Here is a 22,223-nt window from a genome sequence, read left to right on the forward strand (position 1 = left end):
CAGAGTGGAGAGTAAGGTAACCTCAAAGTTGTCCCACAGGCGCAGCCTACATGCCGGTTTCTTAACACACGTGTCACTTGGTCACCCTTATTTCAAAAGGGCTCGAAGGCACCACTCCTTCTTCCACAGGACTGCAGCCGACGGCACACTGCCTAAGGCCCCTCAGCCAGGCGAGCGCGCAGTCTCCAGTGAGCGCCACACGCAACGCGACCGGCTTGGTCAAGAGGGCGGCCGGGGCGCCAGCGGCCCCGTGGAAAGGGAGACGCTTCGGGGCTGCTCCCCTGCCTGCCGTCCCGCGCAGAGGGCGAACATGAGAATCTCGCGCCAGCAGCAAACCCAAGCATCCTGCGCTCAAGGACCGGGATCTTCGCGCCGCGCCGCGCCCACGCACGCACGCGCGCGCGCTCCGGCCCCGCCCACGCGCAGCTCTGGCCCCGCCCTCAGGATTGACCGCACGAGCCACCGTCCACATAGCCCCGCCCCGCACGGCCAGGCGAAGCGGAGCCGGCCGTGTGGTGTGTGTGTGTGTGTGTGAGTGTGTGTGTGTGTGTGTGAGTGTGTGTGTATGTGTTCGCGGGGCGCCGTCTCAGCCCCGGGAAGATGGTGGCGGCGGCGGCGGCGACTGAGGCGAGGCTGAGGTGGAGGACGGCGGCGACGGCAGCGCCCGCGGGCAGGAACGGCGGGCGGCACCGGGGCTGGGACGTGACCGCGACTGGGAGGCCGGGGTTGGGGGCCGGGCTGCGCCTCCCGTGGTTGCTGTCGCCGTCGCTGCCGCCGCGGCTCCTGCTGCTGTTGCTGCTGCCGGTGCTGCTGCTGCTACTGCCTTCGGAGGCCGAGGCCGCGGCGGCGGCAGCGGCGGTGTCGGGCTCCGCTGCAGCCGAGGCCAAGGAATGTGACCGGCCCTGTGTCAACGGCGGCCGCTGCAACCCTGGCACCGGCCAGTGCGTCTGCCCCGCCGGCTGGGTGGGCGAGCAATGCCAGCACTGCGGGGGCCGCTTCAGGTGAGTGGGGGGTGGTGGTGGAGGGTCGGGCCCAGCCGGAGGCGGGAGCTGAGGGGCGCCGGTGACGGCCCCAGACCAGAGGCGCGTGCTGCAAAGAAAGTGGGGAGGGCTGCCCCGCGATGTGGGAGGGCCATTTGTTTCCGGGGAGATCATCGTCTCTGGCGTGGGGTCTTCCTGTTGTGTAGGGCGAAAGAGTACAGTTAGGAGTGGGGAGCTGCCCAGAGGTATTTGGGTGTTGTGGGCTAGATTGGAAGAATGTTTGGGTTCCCCAAGAGTATCAAAGCCCATCTCTGAAACTAGGTCTATTTCGGATAAATGAGATATCGGAAAAAAAGTGAGTGAACCTGTTTTACTTCAACACATTCTGTTAACATCCCCGTGTGCCCTACCTGATAGGTTCCCCAACTGATTGGAGATTTGGGTTTCTTAAGATACTGGACCGTTGAAACGATTTGTTGGCTGGATGGAGATGGAAGGGAGAGGATAGCAGTGTGAGATTTTGGGGATGGAAGAACTAGTGGCTGGTGGCTAAAGGAAAGTGAAGAAACCAACCCTTTGAAGCTCACTGGATGTAGCAGAGTAGAACAGGTTCTGTCAGGGAGTGAGGATGGAAGGAGATTCCTGTTCGCCCTGGTTTCTGGGCAATATGGAGTTCCAGTTTGGAGCAGAACCTCTTGGAGAGATCATTAATTAATTAATTAGCGGTTATCTGTTATTTGCTTCAGTTGTGCAAGGCTTTCTGGATAATACACTCAAACAAATAGATTAGCCAGACTTTGGCCTAGTCCACAAGGAGTTTGGAATATACCAGGAGAAAGATATGCACACAGATAACCCTAGTCATAAGGGTTACAGAGTCATTCATGCCTGTGGTGGTTACTTACTGCACTTTTTCCATGTCTGATCAGCAAGAGCGGGGAAATGTGGTGACCAAGACAGACAAGATCCCTGCTTTCATATTTTAGTGGGACTGACAGGCTGCTTACTAATAAATAAGTCAAAGAAATGAACAGGATAATTTTAGATATTGGTAAATGCTATGAAAATAAAAGTGGGGTGACCTGATAGAGAATTATAGCTGCCGGTGACTTTAGGAGGTCTCTCTGAAGTTAAAGTGACATTTGATCTGAGAACAGAAAGAGACAGTGAACCTGTAGGATTTAGTGTGGAGAGGTTGTAACTAGCTAGGGGGTGTGAGGGAGATTTGAGAAGGAGATAACCATGGATTTGAGTATTGGAGACTAAGGATTTGGGAATGTTACACAGGGGGAAAAATTCCAGATGGGAGGGAGGATGCAAACAAAATTTTGTTGCTACCTCTATGGAAGAGAGTTGTGAGAGAAGTTTGGAGTGGTAAAATTGTAGACTCCAGTAACGTCAGATCTTCCAGGGAACTCAGAGTATTGAGAAGTCGAGTTTTATGGATGGAGAAACCAAGTGACTTGAGGACCAGTCAAAGGTGGGGCTGGTTTTGTAACTTAATTAGGGTGTTCTGGTTTATGAATCACATTAATATGCACATATTTGTTGAGTACGCCTCTGAGAGTGGTAAGCAAGACAGACATAGTTCTAGGCTTGGGGATGGGTAGGATCATGGCAGGCTGGAGAGAGTGTGGGGTGGCTGAACAGGGAGAATGAAGGGGAACACGGCAGGACTGCAGAGATACGCAGGGGCAGGGCAAGTGGAGACCTGCCAGTCGGATTGAGGCTTTCAACCTTTAGTCCAAGAGCAGTGGAATGGCTTATGTAGTTTACTCTTATTTTCATGACATTGTGGGCTTTTACATTGGGGGTCAGGGCTGGAGTGGACTTTAAGGTGAGGCCAGAGCATTTTGAATGTAAGGAGCTTCCAAGATCAAGTGAGTGGATGGTTGGCTCCAATGAGAGTTCATGTTCTGAAAATCCAGGACGATGTGGCAGGGCAGAGGGGCCATAGCAGGGTCAGTCTTGGGGTCTTACTGTAGTACTTTTTCACCTTACGCAACAGGAAGACCCCAGCAAGATCAGTCTATCTGTGATATTCAGAGTAGGTAGGCTCACTTTGAGCATGAGAGGGGATGGGAAGCCAGGTGAGATCTGTTGGCCCGGGTTAGGACAGTGATAGTCAGAGCTGGAGATGGCAGAGGGTGTGAAGGCAGGGACGGATTGCTGCGTGGTGTTGTAGAGGTAAAATGAGCAGGTCTTTAAGAAACTGGTTTACTGTTGGGAAGAGAGAGTAGGATGATGAGGAAAATAAAACTAGATATTATTCTGGGTGATGGAGAGGACAACACTGCCATTAACAGTCACAGGGACACAGGAGGAATGGATCTGAGATGAGTTCAATCCTACACACACTGAGTTTGGGATGCTCTCAAGGTGTGCACCTGGCTGATGTCAGTGCTGACGCCATCTATGAGGGAGATCGCCATGGGGAGAGAGAGTTCTGAGTGTCCCCATGGGCAGTCCAGAGGATTGGAGAAGAGCCACTTATGGGGCACAGAGAGTCCTGAAACTGGTTGTCTCAAATGATGTCATATGTGAGGGAAGGGACTCCTCTAGTTATTGTGGTTATTCCTTTGAGTTTGTACCAGCTGTTATCCGTGCTGTTTCACAAGTGAGCAATTATGACTGTGGTCTTGGTGATACCATTATATTTTGTGGGCTTCTGGAATGGAAGTAGGAGGAACTTATGTCTCTGGTCTTTTAAAAAGACTTGTATTAAATTTTAGTTGGAGGATTTTTTGGGCAAAGAATGAAATGTTGGTTTTGATCATAGTGGGGTGTGTGTGTGTGTGTGTGTGTGTATATATATATATTTAAATACTTATTTGAAAGGCAGAGTTATAGAATGAGAGAGGGAGAGAGAGACAGAGAGATATCTTCCATCTGCTGGTTCACTACCCAAATGGCCACAATGGCTAGGGCTGAGCTAGGCTGGAGCCAGGACCCAGGAGTGGCATCTGGGTCTCCCAAATGGTTGCAGGGGCCCAAGTGCTTGGGCTGTCCACTGCTTTCCCAGGCACATTAGCGGGGAACTGCATGGGAAGTGGAGCAGCTGGAACTTGAAAAGGTGCCTGTATGAGATGTTGGTGTCACTTAACCCTCTAAGCCACAATGCTGGCCCCAGGTGGTATATATCTTGATGTGGTTTATACACCTCTTTGTCATTTAACTAAAAGGTATTAAATGAATTCCTTCCTGGTTTAGAATAGCATTAAGCTTGTGTATTTTTAAAGATTTTTAGATCTGTATGCCCTGTCTCATAATTGCCAGTATAGGTCTTTTTCATTAATTGAAAGGAATGTAGGATAGCAAGGGGATTGGGCTTCACTAAAGTCATCACTGCGTGCATACTGTCTGCCAGGGACTTGGCCGGGCATGTTCATGTGTATCTTACTGTTTATTCCTCAGGACAACTTGAGGATATGATACAAAATTTGGCTTATTATATGGTTGTAAGTTAGCCAATTTTTTTCCTAATGAAAGTTGCTTCAGAAATGATTAATTACAGAGAGTAAGGTTAATGGTGTCAGTTCAGCAAAAATAACTATAAATCTTTGGTGTATTATTTGTAAGACAGAACCATTTTCATTCATTTTTATGTGAATCTTCATTACTCAGGGATCTTTTTTTTTTCTACTTATGGCATCACCATTGAAGTTTTTCTTTGGAGCACAAATATATCCCACCAAGTTACAGATATTAAGCTCATTTATAAAATCAATATGTATTCAGTTTTATGAAGTTCTTGCTATGCAGAACTTCTGGGAGGATAGAATAGAATAACCTAGTGACTCGGAGCCTTATAGCTACCCAAGAAAAGCAGAGGAAATAACCATCTTTTGAGCTTCTGTTTTGTGCTATGTGCATGCTGTAATAGTAGTAGTAGTTGTCATAGCAGCAGCTGCAACCATTGCTCCATTTTTTCCAAGTATTGTGTCAAGCACCTTCTAAAAATGATCCCTTTTACTCCTTAGAGTGAAGTTATTACCATTTCATAGATCGGTAAACTGAAGGTTGGAGGTAATGAATAACTTGCCCAAGGTCACAAAATTTGTAAAGTTGGGATTTGAACTCAGGCCTTGTTTAATTTCCAACCTCTTCTCTTTTCATTGTACCATTTGGCCTCATTTTTCCTGAGCCTAGTCACCCTTTGTAATCATTTTGGAAAGGCTGACCCAATTCCAAAAAACACTTTGAGATAAAAAGGAAGGAAATAGATTTTTACAATAGGCAAGATAGTATGCAAAAAAACTGAATTTATCTGGTTGTTGGTAAGGACATAAATAGCTTTCTAACTAGTGAAATGAAAATTCTGGAAAATAAATTAGAAGAAAGAAAAAGGTAAAACTTTTTTTTTTTGTATAGTACTTATTCTAAGGGGTATTAACCTCGAAAGCTCCAAATTTATTATGTTCGTGAGTCCAGTTTAGGCTTGTTTGCTTTCCCTAGTAGAATAAACTGCATGAGGACAGGATTTTTTTTTTAAAGATTTACTTATTTATTTGAAAGAGTTACACAGAGGAGAGGCAGAGAGAGAGATCTTCTATCTGATGGTTCACTCCCCAGTTGGCCATAATGGCCAGAGCTGCACTGATCCAAAGCCAGGAGCCTCCCCCGGGTTTCCCACATGGGTGCAGGGGCCCAAGGACTTGGGCCATCTTCCACTGCTTTCCCAGGCCACAACAGAGAGCTGGATCGGAAGTGGAGCAGCTGGGACTTGAACCAGCGCCCATATGGGATGCTGGCACTGCAGGTGGCGGCTTTACCCCCTACGCCACAGCACCAGCCCCAAGGACAGGATTTTAAAGTTTTGTTTTGTTCACTGTTATATTTCTGGACCCATAATTATTCCTAGAATGTAGTGCTCAATTTTTTTTTTTTTTTTTTTTGACAGGCAGAGTGGACAGTGAGAGAGAGAGAGACAGAGAGAAAGGTCTTCCTTTGCCGTTGGTTCACCCTCCAATGGCCGCCGCGGCCAGCGCGCTGCGGCCGGCGCACCGCGCTGATCCGATGGCAGGAGCCAGGAGCCAGGTGCTTTTCCTGGTCTCCCATGGGGTGCAGGGCCCAAGCACCTGGGCCATCCTCCACTGCACTCCCTGGCCACAGCAGAGGGCTGGCCTGGAAGAGGGGCAACCGGGACAGAATCCGGCGCCCCGACCGGGACTAGAACCCGGTGTGCCGGCGCCGCTAGGCGGAGGATTAGCCTAGTGAGCCGCGGCGCCGGCCCGTGCTCAATTTGTTTAAAGAAAAAATGCAGGGACAGATTTTGGTGCAGCAGAGTTGCCACTTGGGATGCCCACATCTCATTTTGGCAGAATTCTTGGTTTGAGTCCTGGCCACTCTGCTTCCCATCCAGCTTCTTGCTAATATTCGTATCCAGCATTCCTGCTAATGCGTTCCCTGGGAGGCAACAGATGATGACCTAAGTACTTGAGTCCCTGTCATCCATGTGAGAGACCCAAATTGACTTCCAGGTTCTTGGATTTGCCTTGTCCCAGCCCTGGATGTTGTGGGCATTTGGGGAATGAATCAACTTTTGGAATCTATCTCTGCTTTTCAAATAAAAAATGAAAATAAATAGGTTTAATAAAGAAGAAATGCAATTTTATGATATATTTTTATGACTCTTTAAAAGTCATTTTTACCCATGTCAAGTCATACATATTTTTAATTTTTATATTTTTCGTGAACTCTGACTTATCTATTGTTTGTTAGGCAATTTTGTTGGTATGTTTTACTGTCACCACATGTTGAGTCATGTCTGATATCAAACTACTTATCATTATTGGAAAAAATAGGCTTTCCCTTTGTACTTTATTCTAGTTTCAAATCCTACTTCAGTTAACCAAAGATCAAAAGTTAGGAGTAGGGGCTAGAGCTGTGGCACAGCTGGTTAAGCCACCATCTGCAGTGCTGGCATTCCATTTTGACATCAGTTCAAGTCCTGACTGCTCTATTTCCAATCCAGCTCCCTGCTAATGGCAGTGGAAGATGGCCCAAGTCCTTGGGCCGCTGCACCCATATGGGAAACCTGGAAGAAGCTCCTGGCTCCTGACTTCGGCCTGGCCCAGCGCTGGCCATTGCGGCCATTTGGGGAGTGAGCCAGCAGATGGAAAATATCTTGTTCTGTCTCTCCTCTCTCTAACTCTGACTTTCAAATGAATGAATAAATCTTAAAAAAAAAAATAATAATCCTTGAGCTCTTTCTACCTGCTTATTCTCTCTTCTGTAATGTAAATCTATCCCTTTCCATTTCTTCTGCCGCTGTCCTAGTGTACCTGGCCCTGGCCTAGTGCAACTGACCCTTCATTGCATTGCTGACTTGCCTCTGTTGCAACCTGACTGGTCTCTTAACCTGCAGAATCCATTCCCCACTGCCTTGCTCAGAAGCCTTTTTTCTTTTTTAAAGATTTATCCATTTATTTGAAAGTCAGAGTTACAGAGAAAGAGAAGCAGGGTTCTTCCATCCACTGGTTCACTCCCCAGGTGGCAGAGCCAGGCCAAAGCCAGGAGCCTGGAGCTTCATCCATGTCTCCCATGTGGATTGCAGGGGCCCAGACACTTAGGCCATCTTCAGCTGCTTTTCCCAGGACATTATTGGGGAGCTGGATCAGAAGTGCAGCAGCTGGAACTTGAATTGGCACCAGTGTGGGATGCCAGCATTGCAGGCAGTGGCTTTACCTGCTAGGCCACAACTCTGGCCCCACTAAGAATCTTTTTTTTTTTTTCTTTTTTTAAAAGATTTATTTATTTACTTGAGAGGTAGTGTTACAGAGAGAGGGAGAGACAGAGAGGAAGGTCTTCTATCCCCTGGTTCACTCCCCAAAATGGCTGCAACTGGGCCCATCCAAAGCCAGGAGCTTCTTCCGGATCTCCCATACAGGTGCAGGGGCCCAAGCACTTGGCCATCTTCTGCTTTTCCAGGGCAGAGCGGAGAGCTAGATCAGAACAGGAGCAGTTGGGACTAAAAACAGCACCCATTTAGGATGCTGGTGCCGCAGGCGGAGGCTTAGTCCACTACGCCACAGCACCGGCCCCTCAGAAGCTTTTTTAAAAATTCCTTTGCTGGGGCTGCCGCTGTGGCTTAGCAGGTTAAGCCACAACCTGTGGTGCCGGCATCTCCTGTGGATGCTGGTTTGAGTCCTGGCTGCTCCACTTCCAATCTAGCTCCCTACTAATGCACTTGGGAAAGCAGCGGAGGATGGCCCACATCCTTGGGCCCCTGCACCCACATGGTAGACCTGGAAGAAGCTCTTGGCCCCTGGCTTCAGCCTGGCCCAACCCTGTCCATTGCAGCTATTTGGGGAGTGAACCAGCAGATAGAAGACCTCCATCTTTGTCTCTCCTGCTCTCCCTATGTAGCTCTGCCTTTCAAATAAATCATTTTTTTTTTTTTTACAGGCAGAGTGGACAGTGAGAGAGAGAGACAGAGAGAGAAAGGTCTTCCTTTGCCGTTGGTTCACCCTCCAATGGCCGCCATGGCCGGCGCACTGTGCTGATCCGAAGGCAGGAGCCAGGTACTTATCCTGGTCTCCCATGGGGTGCAGGGCCCAAGCACTTGGGCCATCCTCCACTGCACTCCCTGGCCACAGCAGAGAGCTGGACTGGAGGAGGGGAAACCGGGACAGAATCCGGCACGCCGACCGGGACTAGAACCTGGTGTGCCGGCGCCGCAAGGCATCAAATAAATAAATCTTAAAAATTCCTTTGCTCACCTATAAAATGACCCTCAGCAGAAGACTCCCCCTCCCTTATGCACATCCCTTTTTCCCTAACCAAATCCTGCTTTGTAGTTTCTCTGCATCTTTGCTAAGTTTAGCACCCTCGGGGGCTGGTGCTGTGGCTCACTTGGTTAATCCTCTGCCTTTGGTGCCGGCATCCCATATGGGCGCAGGGTTCTAGGTCTGGTTGCTCCTCTTCCAGTCCAGCTCTCTGCTGTGGTCTGGGAAGGCAGTGGAGGATGGCCCAAGTACCTGCACCTGCACCCGCGTTGGAAGGAGGAGCTCCTGGCTCCTGGCTTCGGATTGGCGCAGCACTGGCGGTGGCAGCCATTTGGGGGGTGAACCAATGGAAGGAAGACCTTTCTCTCTGTCTCTCTTTCTCACTATCTCTATCTGTCAAATAAATAAATAAATAAAATAAATTTAGCACCCTCCTTTCTCTTACCCCAGGTTCTTTTTTTCTTTACTTACTTGGGTTCTACTTTCCAAGGCCTATCTTCTGTTCTTTAAGATCTTTAATTGCCAATTCTCCTAATGCATGCCCTTTATCCTTTTTGGGATGAGTCATTAATCTGTTCTATTCATAAATGTAATTTTTTAAAAAAATATTTATTTATTTGAAAGGCAAAGCAACAGAGAGAGGCAGAAAGAGTGAGAGAAAGAGATGTTCCTTCCACTAGTTCACTCCCCAGGTTGCAGCGACAACCAGATCTGTGCCAGGCTGAAGCTAGGAGTCAGGAACTCCATGTGAGTCTCCTACATGGATGGCAGGAGCCCAAGTTATTTGATCCATCATCTGTTGTCTTCCCAGGCACCTTAACAAGAAACTCGATTGAAAGTAAAGCAGCTGGGACTCAAACAGGCACTCTAATATGGGTTGCCGGCGTTGCAAGCATTTGCCCAGCCCTCGGAGTCACAATGGCATAGATACCTTCTGATTACATGTTAAGTACTATGTTTGCCTTGAGGATGGGAAAGAATCAGACTTTGCTTTCCCCTCATTTCATAATTCTGAAGGAAGATAGCTATGTGTATAGGCAATTAGAACTTCGTAATAAAAATACAGGCAGTCTGTGGTGCTAGGCTAATATGTGATAGAGAGACTAATGCTTTTTGGGGCTCTGAGGGGGCATCATTGAGGAGAGAGAGGACTTGTGGGCAAGTGTGAGAAGTTCAGTGTAAAGAAACCATCTGGGAGAGAGGGACATTCCAGAAGGAATGAAGAGTTTGTGCAAGGGCAAAGAATCATAGGTTAACATGCTTAGGGTGTTGGTTTCCTAGTACTGGTATGCTGAGATATCACAACTTGAGGGCTTAAAGCAACAGAACTTTATTCTCTCATGGTTCTGAAGGCTCAAACTCTGACCCTGAGTTACTGGGAGTGTTATGCTCTCGCTTAAGACTCCCAGGGGAGAATCTCTTCCATGATTTGTTCTTGTCTTATTTGACATTTGTTGGCTTGTAGAGGCATTTCTTTCATCTGCCATGGTACTTTCCTTGTGTGTCTCTGTGTCCCTTCTCTTAAGGATACCATCACAATGGATGTGCAAGCATGAACACATCCTAACTTGATTACATTTGCAAAGACTCTTTATAGACTAGGTCATAGTCAGGGTACCCTGAATTAGAACTTCAGTGTATCTTTTGGGGGGACACAATCGACTCACTTCATTTAGAGTGATGAACATAGATGGATGCTGTTTTAGCAGAACTTGTGAGGGATGCGATGGAAGGGAATGAGCGTGGATGATGACCGTGGCCTTCCATCTTCCCTTCTTCACAATTTCCAGTTTCAGGGTGTGTCCTGCCCTGGGAGAACCCATCAAAGCATTGCAATTTCTTGCTGTAGGGATTGTTTTGAGATGGACGTGTGACTTAAGTTGACTCAGTGATCTGAGATGTTTTCTTGGACCTCTTTCCTCTCTAGGTATTCATGAAGGTGATGTTTTGTTTTTTTGTATTGTGAGGCTATAAAGCCTCCAATTCCTAACAGGGGGCTGGCTGACTAGGGTCTGTCAACTCAGGCTGCTTTAATAAATCTCATCAACTTTATCTCTGTGAAAAGTTCTCAAGATAGGCAAATGTTGTTATTTACTACGGGATATATGACAGTTAAACATGTAGCAGAAGGCAGAGGATGTTTGTGATCAAAACAGTTTTTGTTAAATATGATTAGTTAATTTTATGCCTTTATAAGTTACCTTTATCTTGAGAATTGAATATACTGTGGCTGAACAAAAATATTACATTGGTTTTTTCTTTTTAACACAGTTTTGTTTCCAAAACTGAAAATGAAAAGAAGGATGTAGTTGTACCTTTTGAAATAGTTGTATGTAGAACTTTACCAGTCATTAACCTATGGTAAAACTTGTTTTCTAATTAAATAATTCTATGTCATTTTCATTGATTTTTCAGGCACATTTTGGCAAAAGTGATTTCTATCTAATGTAATTCATTATTCTAACCTTCTTTTTGCTTCTTGATTCCTTTTATTGTCCTTTTTTTCTCCTAGCCCTTTATTATTAACCTTTTTCTGTTTTTTTCTGTCTTAGGATTGCTTTCTTAATATTGTCTTGCTTTTTCTTTCATCTGTTTTTATTTGTTATATCTCTTTAACTGCTTTTCTTTTAATATTTGAGGTCATGTGATTTTATGCTTCAATTTTTAATTTTTTCAGATTCCGTGTTCAGTGAACCTCAGTTCTAGTTATTTATCTACAAATTTAATTAATTACAATTCTCCATTTTTCACTTATAGAACTTTTCTTTCCTTTTAAAAATTTGTTTATTTGAAAGGGGGGTGGGAGGGAGAGAGAGAGAGAGAAAGAAAGAGAGAAAAATATGAGGGGAAGAGATCTTCCATTTGCTGCTTCACTCCCCAAGTAGCCATAACTGGAGCTGGGCCAAGCCAAAGCCAGGAACCCAGAGCTCCATCTGGGTCCCCTACATGGATGGCAGGGGCCCACATACTTAAGCCAGCTTTCGTTGCTTTCCCAGGTGTGTTAGCAGGGAGCTGATTAGGAAGTGGGGCAGCTGGGAATTAAATTGGCACTCATATGGGATGCCAGTGCTGCAGGTGGCAGCTTAGTTCACTGCATCACAAGGCTGGCTCCAGAAGTTAATTTTAGTTATGACTGAATCGCTTATTTTTACTATTGATTTTTAAAATTTGACATTAATAGTATTTAATTATTAAGTGAATGAATTTTCCAGTTAATTCTTAGTCCTTTTTGTATTCTAAGAATTTTCTAGTTTGTTTATTAGTAAGTTGATAAACTTGAGGGGTTGGAATTGAGTCAGGTGTTAAGAGTCAAAAGAGTAATCTCCCTTGATCTGTACCTCCTGAAATTTCTTTTTCTTTTTTTTCTTTTCTTTTTTTTTTTTTTTTTTTTTTTGACAGGCGGAGTGGACAGTGAGAGAGAGAGACAGAGAGAAAGGTCTTCCTTTTGCCGTTGGTTCACCCTCCAATGGCCGCCTGGCTGGTGCGCTGTGGCCGGCGTACCGCGCTGATCCGAAGTCAGGAGCCAGGTACTTATCCTGGTCTCCCATGGGGTGAAGGGCCCAAGCACTTGGGCCATCCTCCACTGCACTCCCTGGCCACAGCAGAGGGCTGGCCTGGAAGAGGGGCAACCGGGACAGAATCCGGCACCCCGACCGGGACTAGAACCCGGTGTGCCAGCGCCGCAAGGCGGAGGATTAGCCTAGTGAGCTGCGGCGCCGGCCCTTCCTGAAGTTTTCAATTCACAAAATGTATATGGACTGTCATAGTAATTAAATAATGTTGGTGTAAGTGTTTTCCTAGTGGTTAAGATGTCTGTGTCCCACATTTGACTGCCTGTGTTCATTTCCTGGCTCTGACTCTTGTTTCTAGCTTTCTAGTATGCAGACCTTGGGAAGCAACAGCGATGGCTCAAGTAATTTGAGTTCCTGCCACTCCTTTGGGAGACCCAGTTTGAGCTCCCTGCTTCTGGCTCTGGCCCCAACACAGCCTTGGCTGTTGGGGTATTTAGGGAGTGAACCAGAGGACAGAGCATGCGTTTTCTCTGTCTGTGCATCTCTGTGTTTGGGCCCCTGCCACCCATGTGGGCCATCCAGATAGTACTCCTGGCTCCCGGCTTCAACCTGGCCCAGCCCCAGCTGTTGGTGCCATATGGGGAATGAACCAGTGGATAGAAGATTTCTCTGTCTCTCCCTCTCTCTCTAACTCTGATTTTCAGTTAAATAAATAAGTCTTTTTTTTTTTTTAATTAAAGATTTGTTTATTTATTTGAAAGTTAGAGTTACACAGAGAGAAAGAGAGGCAGAGAGAGAGAGAGGTCTTCCATCTGCTGGTTCACTCCCCAGTTGGCCACACAGCTGAAGCTGCGCTGATCTGAAGCCAGGAGCCAGGAGCTTCTTCTGGGTCTCCCACGTGAGTGCAGGACCCCAAAAGACTTGGGCCATCTTCCACTGCTTTCCCAGGACATAGCAGAGAGCTGGATTGGAAGTGGAGCAGCTGGGACTCAAACTGGTGCCCATATGGGATACTGGCACTGCAGGCAGCAGCTTTATCCGCTACACCAAAGTGCCAGCCCCAATAAATAAGTCTTTAATATTTAAAAAAAAAAAGTATTCCATTTTATAAGATGATTTTTAAAAGTAATTTTTATTTATTTATTTTTTTTATTTTTTGACAGGCAGAGTGGACAGTGAGCGAGAGAGACAGAGAGAAAGGTCTTCCTTTTGCCGTTGGTTCACCCTCCAATGGCCGCCGCGGCCAGCGCGCTGCGGCCGGCACACCACGCTGATCCGATGGCAGGAGCCAGGAGCCAGGTGCTTTTCCTGGTCTCCCATGGGGTGCAGGGCCCAAGCACCTGGGCCATCCTCCACTGCACTCCCTGGCCACAGCAGAGAGCTGGCCTGGAAGAGGGACAACCGGGACAGAATCTGACACCCCAACCGGGACTAGAACCTGTTGTGCCGGCGCCGCTAGGCGGAGGATTCGCCTAGTGAGCCGCGGTGCCGGCCTAAAAGTAATTTTTAAATAAAGATTATAATATACAGTTTAAATGTAGTTTATAATGATTCACAGTAGAAAAAACTCATATTTAGTCTTGTTTAACATGTGGTATATGTTATTTTATATATTTTAATTATGTAAGGAAAAACATAATTTGTAAACAAAAAATTAATTTAACTTTGGGATCAAATATATATTCAAGCAGAGATCAAAGTTGACAGTTTTATGCTACTAAAAATTTAATGTTCTTGTCCTAATGTTTGGTATTCATGTTTGTATGCTTTACAGTTTTTTTTTTAAGATTTACTTTAGGCTGGCGCCACGGCTCAATAGGCTAATCCTCTGCCTGCCGCACCGGCACACCGGGTTCTTGTCCCGGTTGCCCCTCTTCCAGGCCAGCTTTCTGCTATGGCCTGGGAGTGCAGTGGAGGATGGCCCAAGTCCTTGGGCCCTGTACCCGCATGGGAGACCAGGAGAAGCACCTGGCTCCTGGCTTTGGATCAGCGTGATGCGCCGGCCGCAGCAGCCATTGGAGGGTGAACCAACGGCAAAAAGGAAGACCTTTCTCTCTCTCTCTCTCTCTCTCTCTAACTCTGCCTGTCAAAATGAAAAAGTAAAAAAAGTTTTATTTTATTTATTTGTAAGACAAAATTACAGGGAGAGAGAGAGAGGTCTTCCATCCGCTGGTTTACTCCCCAGATGGCCGCAACGGCCGGAGCTGAGCTGATCTGAAGAAGCCAGGAGCTTCTTCCAGGTCTCCACGTGGATACAGGGGCCCAAAGACTTGGGCTATCCTCTGCTGCTTTCCCGGGCTCATTAGCAGGGAGCTGGACTGGAAGTGGAACATTCAGGACTCAAACTGGCGCCCATATGGGATGCTGGTGCAGCAGGCCAGGGCTTTAACTCTGTGCCACAGCATCAACCCCTACAGTTATTTTTTAAAGGTATTTTTTTGTTTTGATTCTAAATGATGAAATAGTTCATGGTTTCCAGCAATTTGTAAATATTTCTCTTTGAATAACACATTTCCTATATAGATAAATTTTTCAAAATTGAGTGAAAAAGGCTAAGCTGACTATAATTGTCACTTAATTTTCTCTTTTAAACATTGATCTTTTTAAAGTACTAGAGATATCTTACAAAGCATTATGAGGATTTTGATTAGAAGATTTGGCAAAGGTGAACTTGAGGTAGATTTACAGAATTATATTAATTTTATGGGCTTCCATAATTTGTCTTGTGCTTCTCTTGCTTGCTCACTAGCTCTCCCCCCCCACCCTTTTTTTTGTTTGATGATTTATTTTACTTGAAAGAGCTACAGAAAAAGAGGGAGAGACACAGAGAGGTCTCTGGTCCACTGGTTCACTCCTCAGATGGCTGTAGTCATGGCTGGGCCAGGCCGAAGCCAGGAGGCAGGAGCTTCTTGCGGGTCTCCCATGTGGGTACAGTGGCCCAAACACTTGAGCAGTCTCACTGCTTTTCCCAGACCATTAGCAGGGAACTGCTAACTGAAGTGGAGCAACTGAGACAAGAACTGCCACCCGTATGGGTTATTGGCAGTGGCTTCACTTGCTATGCCACAAAGCTGGCCCCTCCATTAATTACTGTCTTTGAATTGTAAAAGTGTCTGGACCAGTGGTTGAGAAACATTGACCAATAATGACAAAAAGTAACTAGTTGCAGGGCATAGTTGCAGGTCAGGTGTTGTGCGACTCATCTCATATCCAGTGCTGGTTCAAGTCCTTGCTGCTGTGCCTCCGATCCAGCTCCCTGCACATGGCACCTGGCAAGGCAGTGGAAGCTGACCTAATTGTTTAGACCCATGCCACCCACGTGGGGGACCCAGATGGAGTTCCTGGGTCTTGGCTTTGCCCTGGCCTGGTCTGGCCCTGGTCATTGTAGTAATTTGGGAAGTGAATCTCTCTCTCTAACTCCGCCTTTCAAATAAATAATTAAATTTTTTTTTTAAAGTAACTAGCTGTGCTAAAGTGATCATTTGTTTGGTGCTGGTTCAATTCCTGTGTTTTTTTTTTTTTTTTTTTAAGATTTATTTTTATTTGAAAGGCAGAATGACAGAGATGAAGAGTTACAAAGGCAAAGCCAGGAGCCTGGAACTCTATCTGGGTATCCTACATGGGTGGCAGAGGCCCAAGTACCCAAGTACTTGGGCCATCCTCTGCTGTCTTCCCAGGTGCATTAGCAGGAAAGTGGATTGGAAGGGGGGCAGCCTGGTCTTGAACCAGGACTCAGAAACGGGATGCCAACATCCAGGTTGGTGACTTTAATCCAATATGTTGCAACGCCAGCCCCATCTTTAACTTTTTTTTTTTAAAAGATTTATTTACTTATTTGAAAGAGTTACACAGAGAGAAGAGAGGCAGAGAGAGAGAGAGAGAGAGAGAGAGAGGGAGGGAGAGGGAGGGAGAGGTCTTCCACCCGCTGGTTCACTCCCTAATTAGCCAGGAGCCAGGAGTCAGAAGCTTCTTCCAGGTCTCCCATGTGGGTGCAGGGGCTCAAGGACATATGCCATCTTCTACTGCCTTCCCAGGCCATAACATAGAGCTGGATTGGAAGTGGAGCAGCCGGATCTTGAACAAGCACCCGTATGGGATACCTGCGCTTCAGGCCAGGGCGTTAACCTGCTGTGCCACAGTGCTGCCCCCCCCCCCATCTTTGACTTTTAGTGTGAAGTATTTCAAGCCCATGAAAAAGATATAAAAATAACATGAACATTTGTGTCCCTATCACTCAGCTTTGCTGAATTCTCTCATATTTGTATTATCCCAAGTAACAAAATGTGACAGATACTACCCAAGTTCTGTAACCCCTCCTTGAATCCTGTTTACCTAATTCTCTCCCCAGAACTGACTGGTTGGTTTTGTGGTTATTATATACCTTGCATGTTTCTACTTTCACTACGTATATATCTATCTGTAAACAGTCTTGTTTCTAAAAACAAGATAGTGCTTTTTTTTTTTTTTTTTAAAGATTTATTTATTTATTTGAAAGTCACGGGGAGAGAGAGAGAGAGAGAGAGAGAGAGAGAGTTCTTCCATCTGCTGTCTCATTCCCCAAATGGCCACAATGGCCGGAGCGGCGCCAATCCAAAGCCAGAAGCTTCCTCAGGGTCTTCCACGTGGGTGCAGGGGCTCAAGCACTTGGGCCATCCTCTACTGCTTTCTCAGGCCATAGCAGAGAGCTGGATCGGAATTGGAGCAGCTGGGACTCAAACCGGTGCCCATATGAGATGCTGTTACTGCAGGCGGCAGCTTTACCCGCTACGCCACAGCACCGGCCCCAAGAGAGTGTTTTTGAACTTTATAGAAAATCACTCTGTAGCATATTCTTTTTTTTAACCTAGTAATATACTTGAGATTTGTCTGTGTTGATAAATGTAACTCTAGTAGAATCATAGTTAAATTCATTACAGAAGAATCTCAGCTTAAATGCTAGTGAACATTTAGAATTTCCAACTTTTGCTGTTTTATATAAAGTGCTCCAATTAATATTCTTTACAGATCTCTTTTTTCACCTATATGTGGTTTTTCTGTAGAGTAATGATCTTCAGACTTTTGAAGTGCCTCCAGAATAGCTTCTAATTTATGCTTAGTTCCTTTCCTTTAGATTGGCGTGAAGTTTACTTGTGTCATTCTTTAAAAACTGGATTTATGTAGTTGCAATGATACAATTTCTGGTATGTTATAAATAGAATTACTGAAAAAGACCCCCCTTAAATTACTTATAAGACATACATGGAGTAGAATTTAGATTGCATAGCAGTTTGATAATCATTTTTATTCATCAAAAAGGTACACAAGTAAAGGCTTAACAATTTTTCGTTATTTGTTTTTTTTTTCTCCTTAAGTTTCTCTATTCATCCTAATTGCTGTATGTAATTTTTCTTCTGCATTATCATTTCCACCCTGCTGATCTGGATATCACATACCATATAATATCATCATTTAAAAATGTAAAAATTAGTGATTTGTATTATATTCATAATGTTGTAAAATTGTCATCAGTATCTAATTGCAGAATATTTTCATTATGTCAAAAAGACACCCTGTACTCATTATCAGTTACTCCACATTCCTTTCCACCTACCCTTTGACAACAAATCTGTTATATATCTAAGAGTTTGTTTAAATATTCATATAAATTTTATCATATAATATGTTATGCAATTTGTAACTGAACTCTTTCACTTAACATGTTTTCACAGTTCATGTTGTGGTAGTACTTCCCCTGTTTTATTATGTATCAATATCAGTATGTGTTCTTTTTTTGACATGCAGAGTGGACAGTGAGAGAGAGAGACAAAGGGAAAAGTCTTCCTTTTCCATTGGTTCACCCCACAATGGCTGCTGCAGCTGGCGCGCTGCAGCCAGCGCACCACGCTGACCTGAAGCCAGGAGCCAGGTGCTTCTCTTGGTCTCCCTTGTGGGTGCAGGGCCCAAGAACTTGGGCCATCCTCCACTGCCTTCCCGGGCCACAGCAGAGAGCTGGACTGGAGAGGAGCAACTGGGACAGAATCTGGGGCCTGACCGGGACTAGAACCCGGTGTGCCGGTGCTGCAGGCGGAGGATTAGCCTATTGAGCCGCAGCGCCGGCCAATGTGTTCTTGTTTTATGGCTGAATAGTATTCTTGTTTGGCTGTTCCACATCTTATCCATTGGTTAGGTGAGGGACATTTGAGTTGTCTCCACCTTTTGTCTATTACAAATAATGCTCCTGTGAAGATTTGTGTACAGGTTTTCATGTGGGAATATGACTATGTCTCACACATAGATAACCAAGGATTGGAATTGCTGGGCCATGTTACAACTTTGTTTTACTCTTTTTTAAAAGAATTTATTTATTTATTTGAAAGGCAGAGTTACAGAGAGAGAAGGAGAGGGAGGGAAGTTGTGGGAAGAGAGAGAGTGAGCGAGCGAGCGAGCCAGTCATTGGTTTACCATCCAAATGACTGCAACTGCCAGGCCTAGGCTAGAAGCCTGGATTTTGATCCTGGGCTCCCATAAGGATAGTAGGGGCCCAAGCACTTGGGCCATCCTCTGCTGCGTTCCCCAGGCACATTAGCAGGGAGCAGGATTGGAAGGGGAGTAGCTGGGGCTTGAACCAGCACTCCTATGAAATGCTGCATTGCAGGTTGTGGCTTAACTCATTGCTCCACAATGCCAGTTTCTGTGTTTTACTCTTTGAGGAATTGCCAACCAAAATGTTTTTCCTAGTGATTGTACTAGTTTACTTTCCTACTAGCAATGTGTGTGGGTTCCACTTCCTCCACATTTTTATAAATACATATTTTCCTCTTTTAAAAAAATTACAGCCATTTTAGTGAGGCTATCTTGTGATTATGATTTTCATTTGTGTTTACCTAATGATTGTTAATTTTCCATATATTTTCATATGCTTGTTGGGCGTTTGTGTATATTAGACATGTCTACTTTAATCCTTTGCCCATTTTAAAAATTAGGTTCGGTTTTAATTTTTTTAAAGATTTTTTGAAGGTCATATTTAGAGAGAGGTAGAGACAGAGCTGGTTTATTGCTGTCTTTTAATTTTTAATTTTCTAATTTTTAAAAAGATTTATTTATGTATTTGGAAGGCAGAGTTACACAGAGAGCAGGAGAGACAGAGAGATCTTCATCTGCTGGTTTACTCCACAAATGGCCAACAACAACCCTCGGGGCTGGACCAAAGCCAGGAACCCAGAGCTTCTTCCTAGTCTCTCATGTGGGCGCAGAGCCCAACACTTGGACCATCATCTTCCACTCCTTTCCCAGGTGCATTAGTAGGGAGCTGAATTGGAAGTGAACCAGCACCCATATGGGTTGCCGGCATTGCAGGCAGCAGCTTTATCCACTACGCCACAGTGCTGGGCTCCTAATTAATTAATTTATTTTTATTTTTATTTATTTTTTGACAGGCAGAGTTAGAGAGAGAGAAAGAGAGAGAGAGAGAGAGAGAGAAAGGTCTTCCTTTTTCTGTTGGTTCACCCCCCAATGGCCGCTACAGCCAGTGCGCTGCGCTGATCTGAAGCCAGGAGCCAGGTGCTTCCTCTAGGTCACCCATGTGGGTGCAGAGCCCAAGCACTTGGGCCATCCTCCACTGCCTTCCTGGGCCACAGCAGAGAGCTGGACTGGAAGAGGAGCAACCGGGACAGAATCCGGTGCCCCAACTGGGACTAAAACCTGGGGTGCTGGCGCCGCAGGCGGAGGATTAGCCTAGTGAGCCATGTTGCCAGCCTCCTAATTAATTTATTTGAGGGGGAAATGTGGGAGAGGAGGGAGAAAGAGAAAGAAAGAAACAGGGAAACAGATAAAGAGAGCTCCCATCCTTTGATTCATTTCTTAAATACCTGCAGTGGCCAGACTGGGCTGAACCAAAGCCAGGAACTGGAGATTCAGTCGAAATCTCCCATTGGGTGGCAGGAGCTCAATTCCTTGAGCTATCACTACTGCCTCCAAGGTCTACATTAGCATGAAGCTGGAATCAGAGCAGGGAATCAGACCCAGGAGCTCTGATGGGGAACATGGGCACCTTAATCACCATAACTTATAGGTGAATACCTGCTCCTGTGGTGTCTTTTTATAATTGAGTTGTAAGAATTATTTATATGTTCTGAATGTTAGACCTTACCAGATATGGTTTATACCTACTTTTCTTCTGTTTTGACAGTTATTTTTTCACATAAAATTATTTATTTATTTGAAAGAGAGACAGAGGTAGACAGAATGGACTCCCATTACTACTTCTTTCTCCAAATGTGTGCAACAGCATGGGAGCTGAAGCTGGGTTCTGGGAACACAATCCAGGTCTCTTACATGGGTGGTAGGAACCAAAGTACTTGAGCCATTACTGCTGCCTCCCAGGGTCTGCATCAGCAGGAAGCTGGATTCAGGAACCAGAACTGGGAACTAAACTTCAGTATTGCAGTATAAGATGAGGCATGTTAACTGGTATCTTAAACCACTAAGCCAAACTCTTGTCCTCACTTTTTGATAGTGGCTTTGATCATACAAAAATTAATTAAATAATTTTGGTGAGGCTCCATTTTTATATATATATATTTTTGGTTGCTTGTTCTTTTTCTTGTCATATCTAAGAAACCATGCTCTAGTGCAAGATCATGAACATTTATACCTTTTTTTTTGACAGGCAGAGTTAGAGAGAGACAGACAGAGAGAAAGGTCTTCCTTCTGTTGGTTCACCCCCCAAATGGCTGCTACGGCCGGTGCTGCTCTGATCTAAAGCCAGAAGCCAGGAGCTTCTTCCTGTCTTCCATGCAGGTGCAGGGGCCCAAGTACTTGGGCCATCCTCCACTGCCCTCCTGGGCCACAGCAGAGAGCTGGACTGGAAGAGGAGCAATCGGGACAAGAACCCAGCGCCCATATGGGGCAGAGAGGAAGATCCTCCATCTGCTGCTTTACTCCCTAGGTGGCTGCAACAGCCAGTGCTGGGCAACATTGAAGCTAGGAGCCAGGAACTTCATCCAGGTGTCCCATGTGGGACACTCGGGCCATCTTCTGCTGCTTTTCCCAGGCCATTGAGAATTGGATCAGGGCTGGCGCTGTAGCATAGTAGTGTAAGCCTCCATTTGCGGTGCCGGCATCCCATGTGAGTGCTGGTTCGTGTCCTAGCTGTTCCTCTTCCAATCCAGTTCTCTGCCATGGCCTGGGAAAGCAGTGGAAGATGGCCCAAGTGCTTGGGCCCCTGCACCCACACGGGAGACCCGAAAGAAGCTCCTGGCTCCTGGCTTTGGATCAGCCACAGCTCCTGCCATTGTGGCCATTTGGGGAGTGAACTGATTGATGGAAAACCTTTTTCTCTGTCTCTCCCTCTCTCTGTAACTGCCTCTCAAATAAATAAATAAAATCTATTTTTTAAAAAAGGAAATTAGATCAGGAGTAGCCAGGACATGAACCAGCATTCATATGGGATGCCTGCCTCGCAGGCAGCGGGATTACCCACTATGCCAAAACACAGACCTCGTGAGAAACCTTTTTAAAATAAGTAAAGGAAAGTGTTTGGCTTAGTGATTAAGATGCCATGTAAGATGCCCATGTCCCATATTTTAGCTTCCTGCCAATGCAGATTCTGGGAGGCAGCAAGTGATGGTTGGTTCCCTGTAGTTGGTTCCCTGTCACAGAGCAGACCCAAATTGAGTTCCTGGCTCCTGGTTTCGATCTGTTGTGGGCATTTGAGGAATGAAGCAGAAGATGGAAGATGTCTCTGTCTTTTAAATAAATAAATAAAATAAAAATAAGTATGCCTAGATGGAAGACATTTTGTCATGGTAGTATGTCTCTGGTATTTAAACTTCATTCCTTTGCTTTTGCTGCTGGGGAATTCTTCCATAAAAGTGTGAAGGGAGACTGGTAAGACCATATATTTTTCCTCAGGCAGATTAGTTTCAGCAAAGAGAGTGTTTAGAAGATATCGTTGCCGGCGCCGCAGCTCACTAGGCTAATCCTCCGCCTTGCGGCGCCGGCACACCGGGTTCTAGTCCCGGTCG

The 22,223-nt window shown here is 45.7% G+C and overlaps 1 protein-coding gene across 1 annotated transcript in view; it reads left to right on the forward strand.

Moving 5' to 3' along the window:
• The first annotated feature begins 455 nt into the window (after positions 1–455).
• Positions 456–22,223, forward strand: part of ATRN (attractin) — a 160,286-nt gene continuing 138,518 nt past the window's right edge. Inside the window, exon 1 of the mRNA XM_002710922.5 lies at positions 456–1,001. Within this exon, the coding sequence (XP_002710968.1) occupies positions 601–1,001 (401 nt within the window). The 5' untranslated portion in view covers positions 456–600. The remainder of the gene's footprint in view (positions 1,002–22,223) is intronic.

The sequence above is a fragment of the Oryctolagus cuniculus genome, chromosome 11 (assembly GCF_964237555.1).
Source record: "Oryctolagus cuniculus chromosome 11, mOryCun1.1, whole genome shotgun sequence".
Lineage (NCBI taxonomy): Eukaryota > Metazoa > Chordata > Mammalia > Lagomorpha > Leporidae > Oryctolagus > Oryctolagus cuniculus.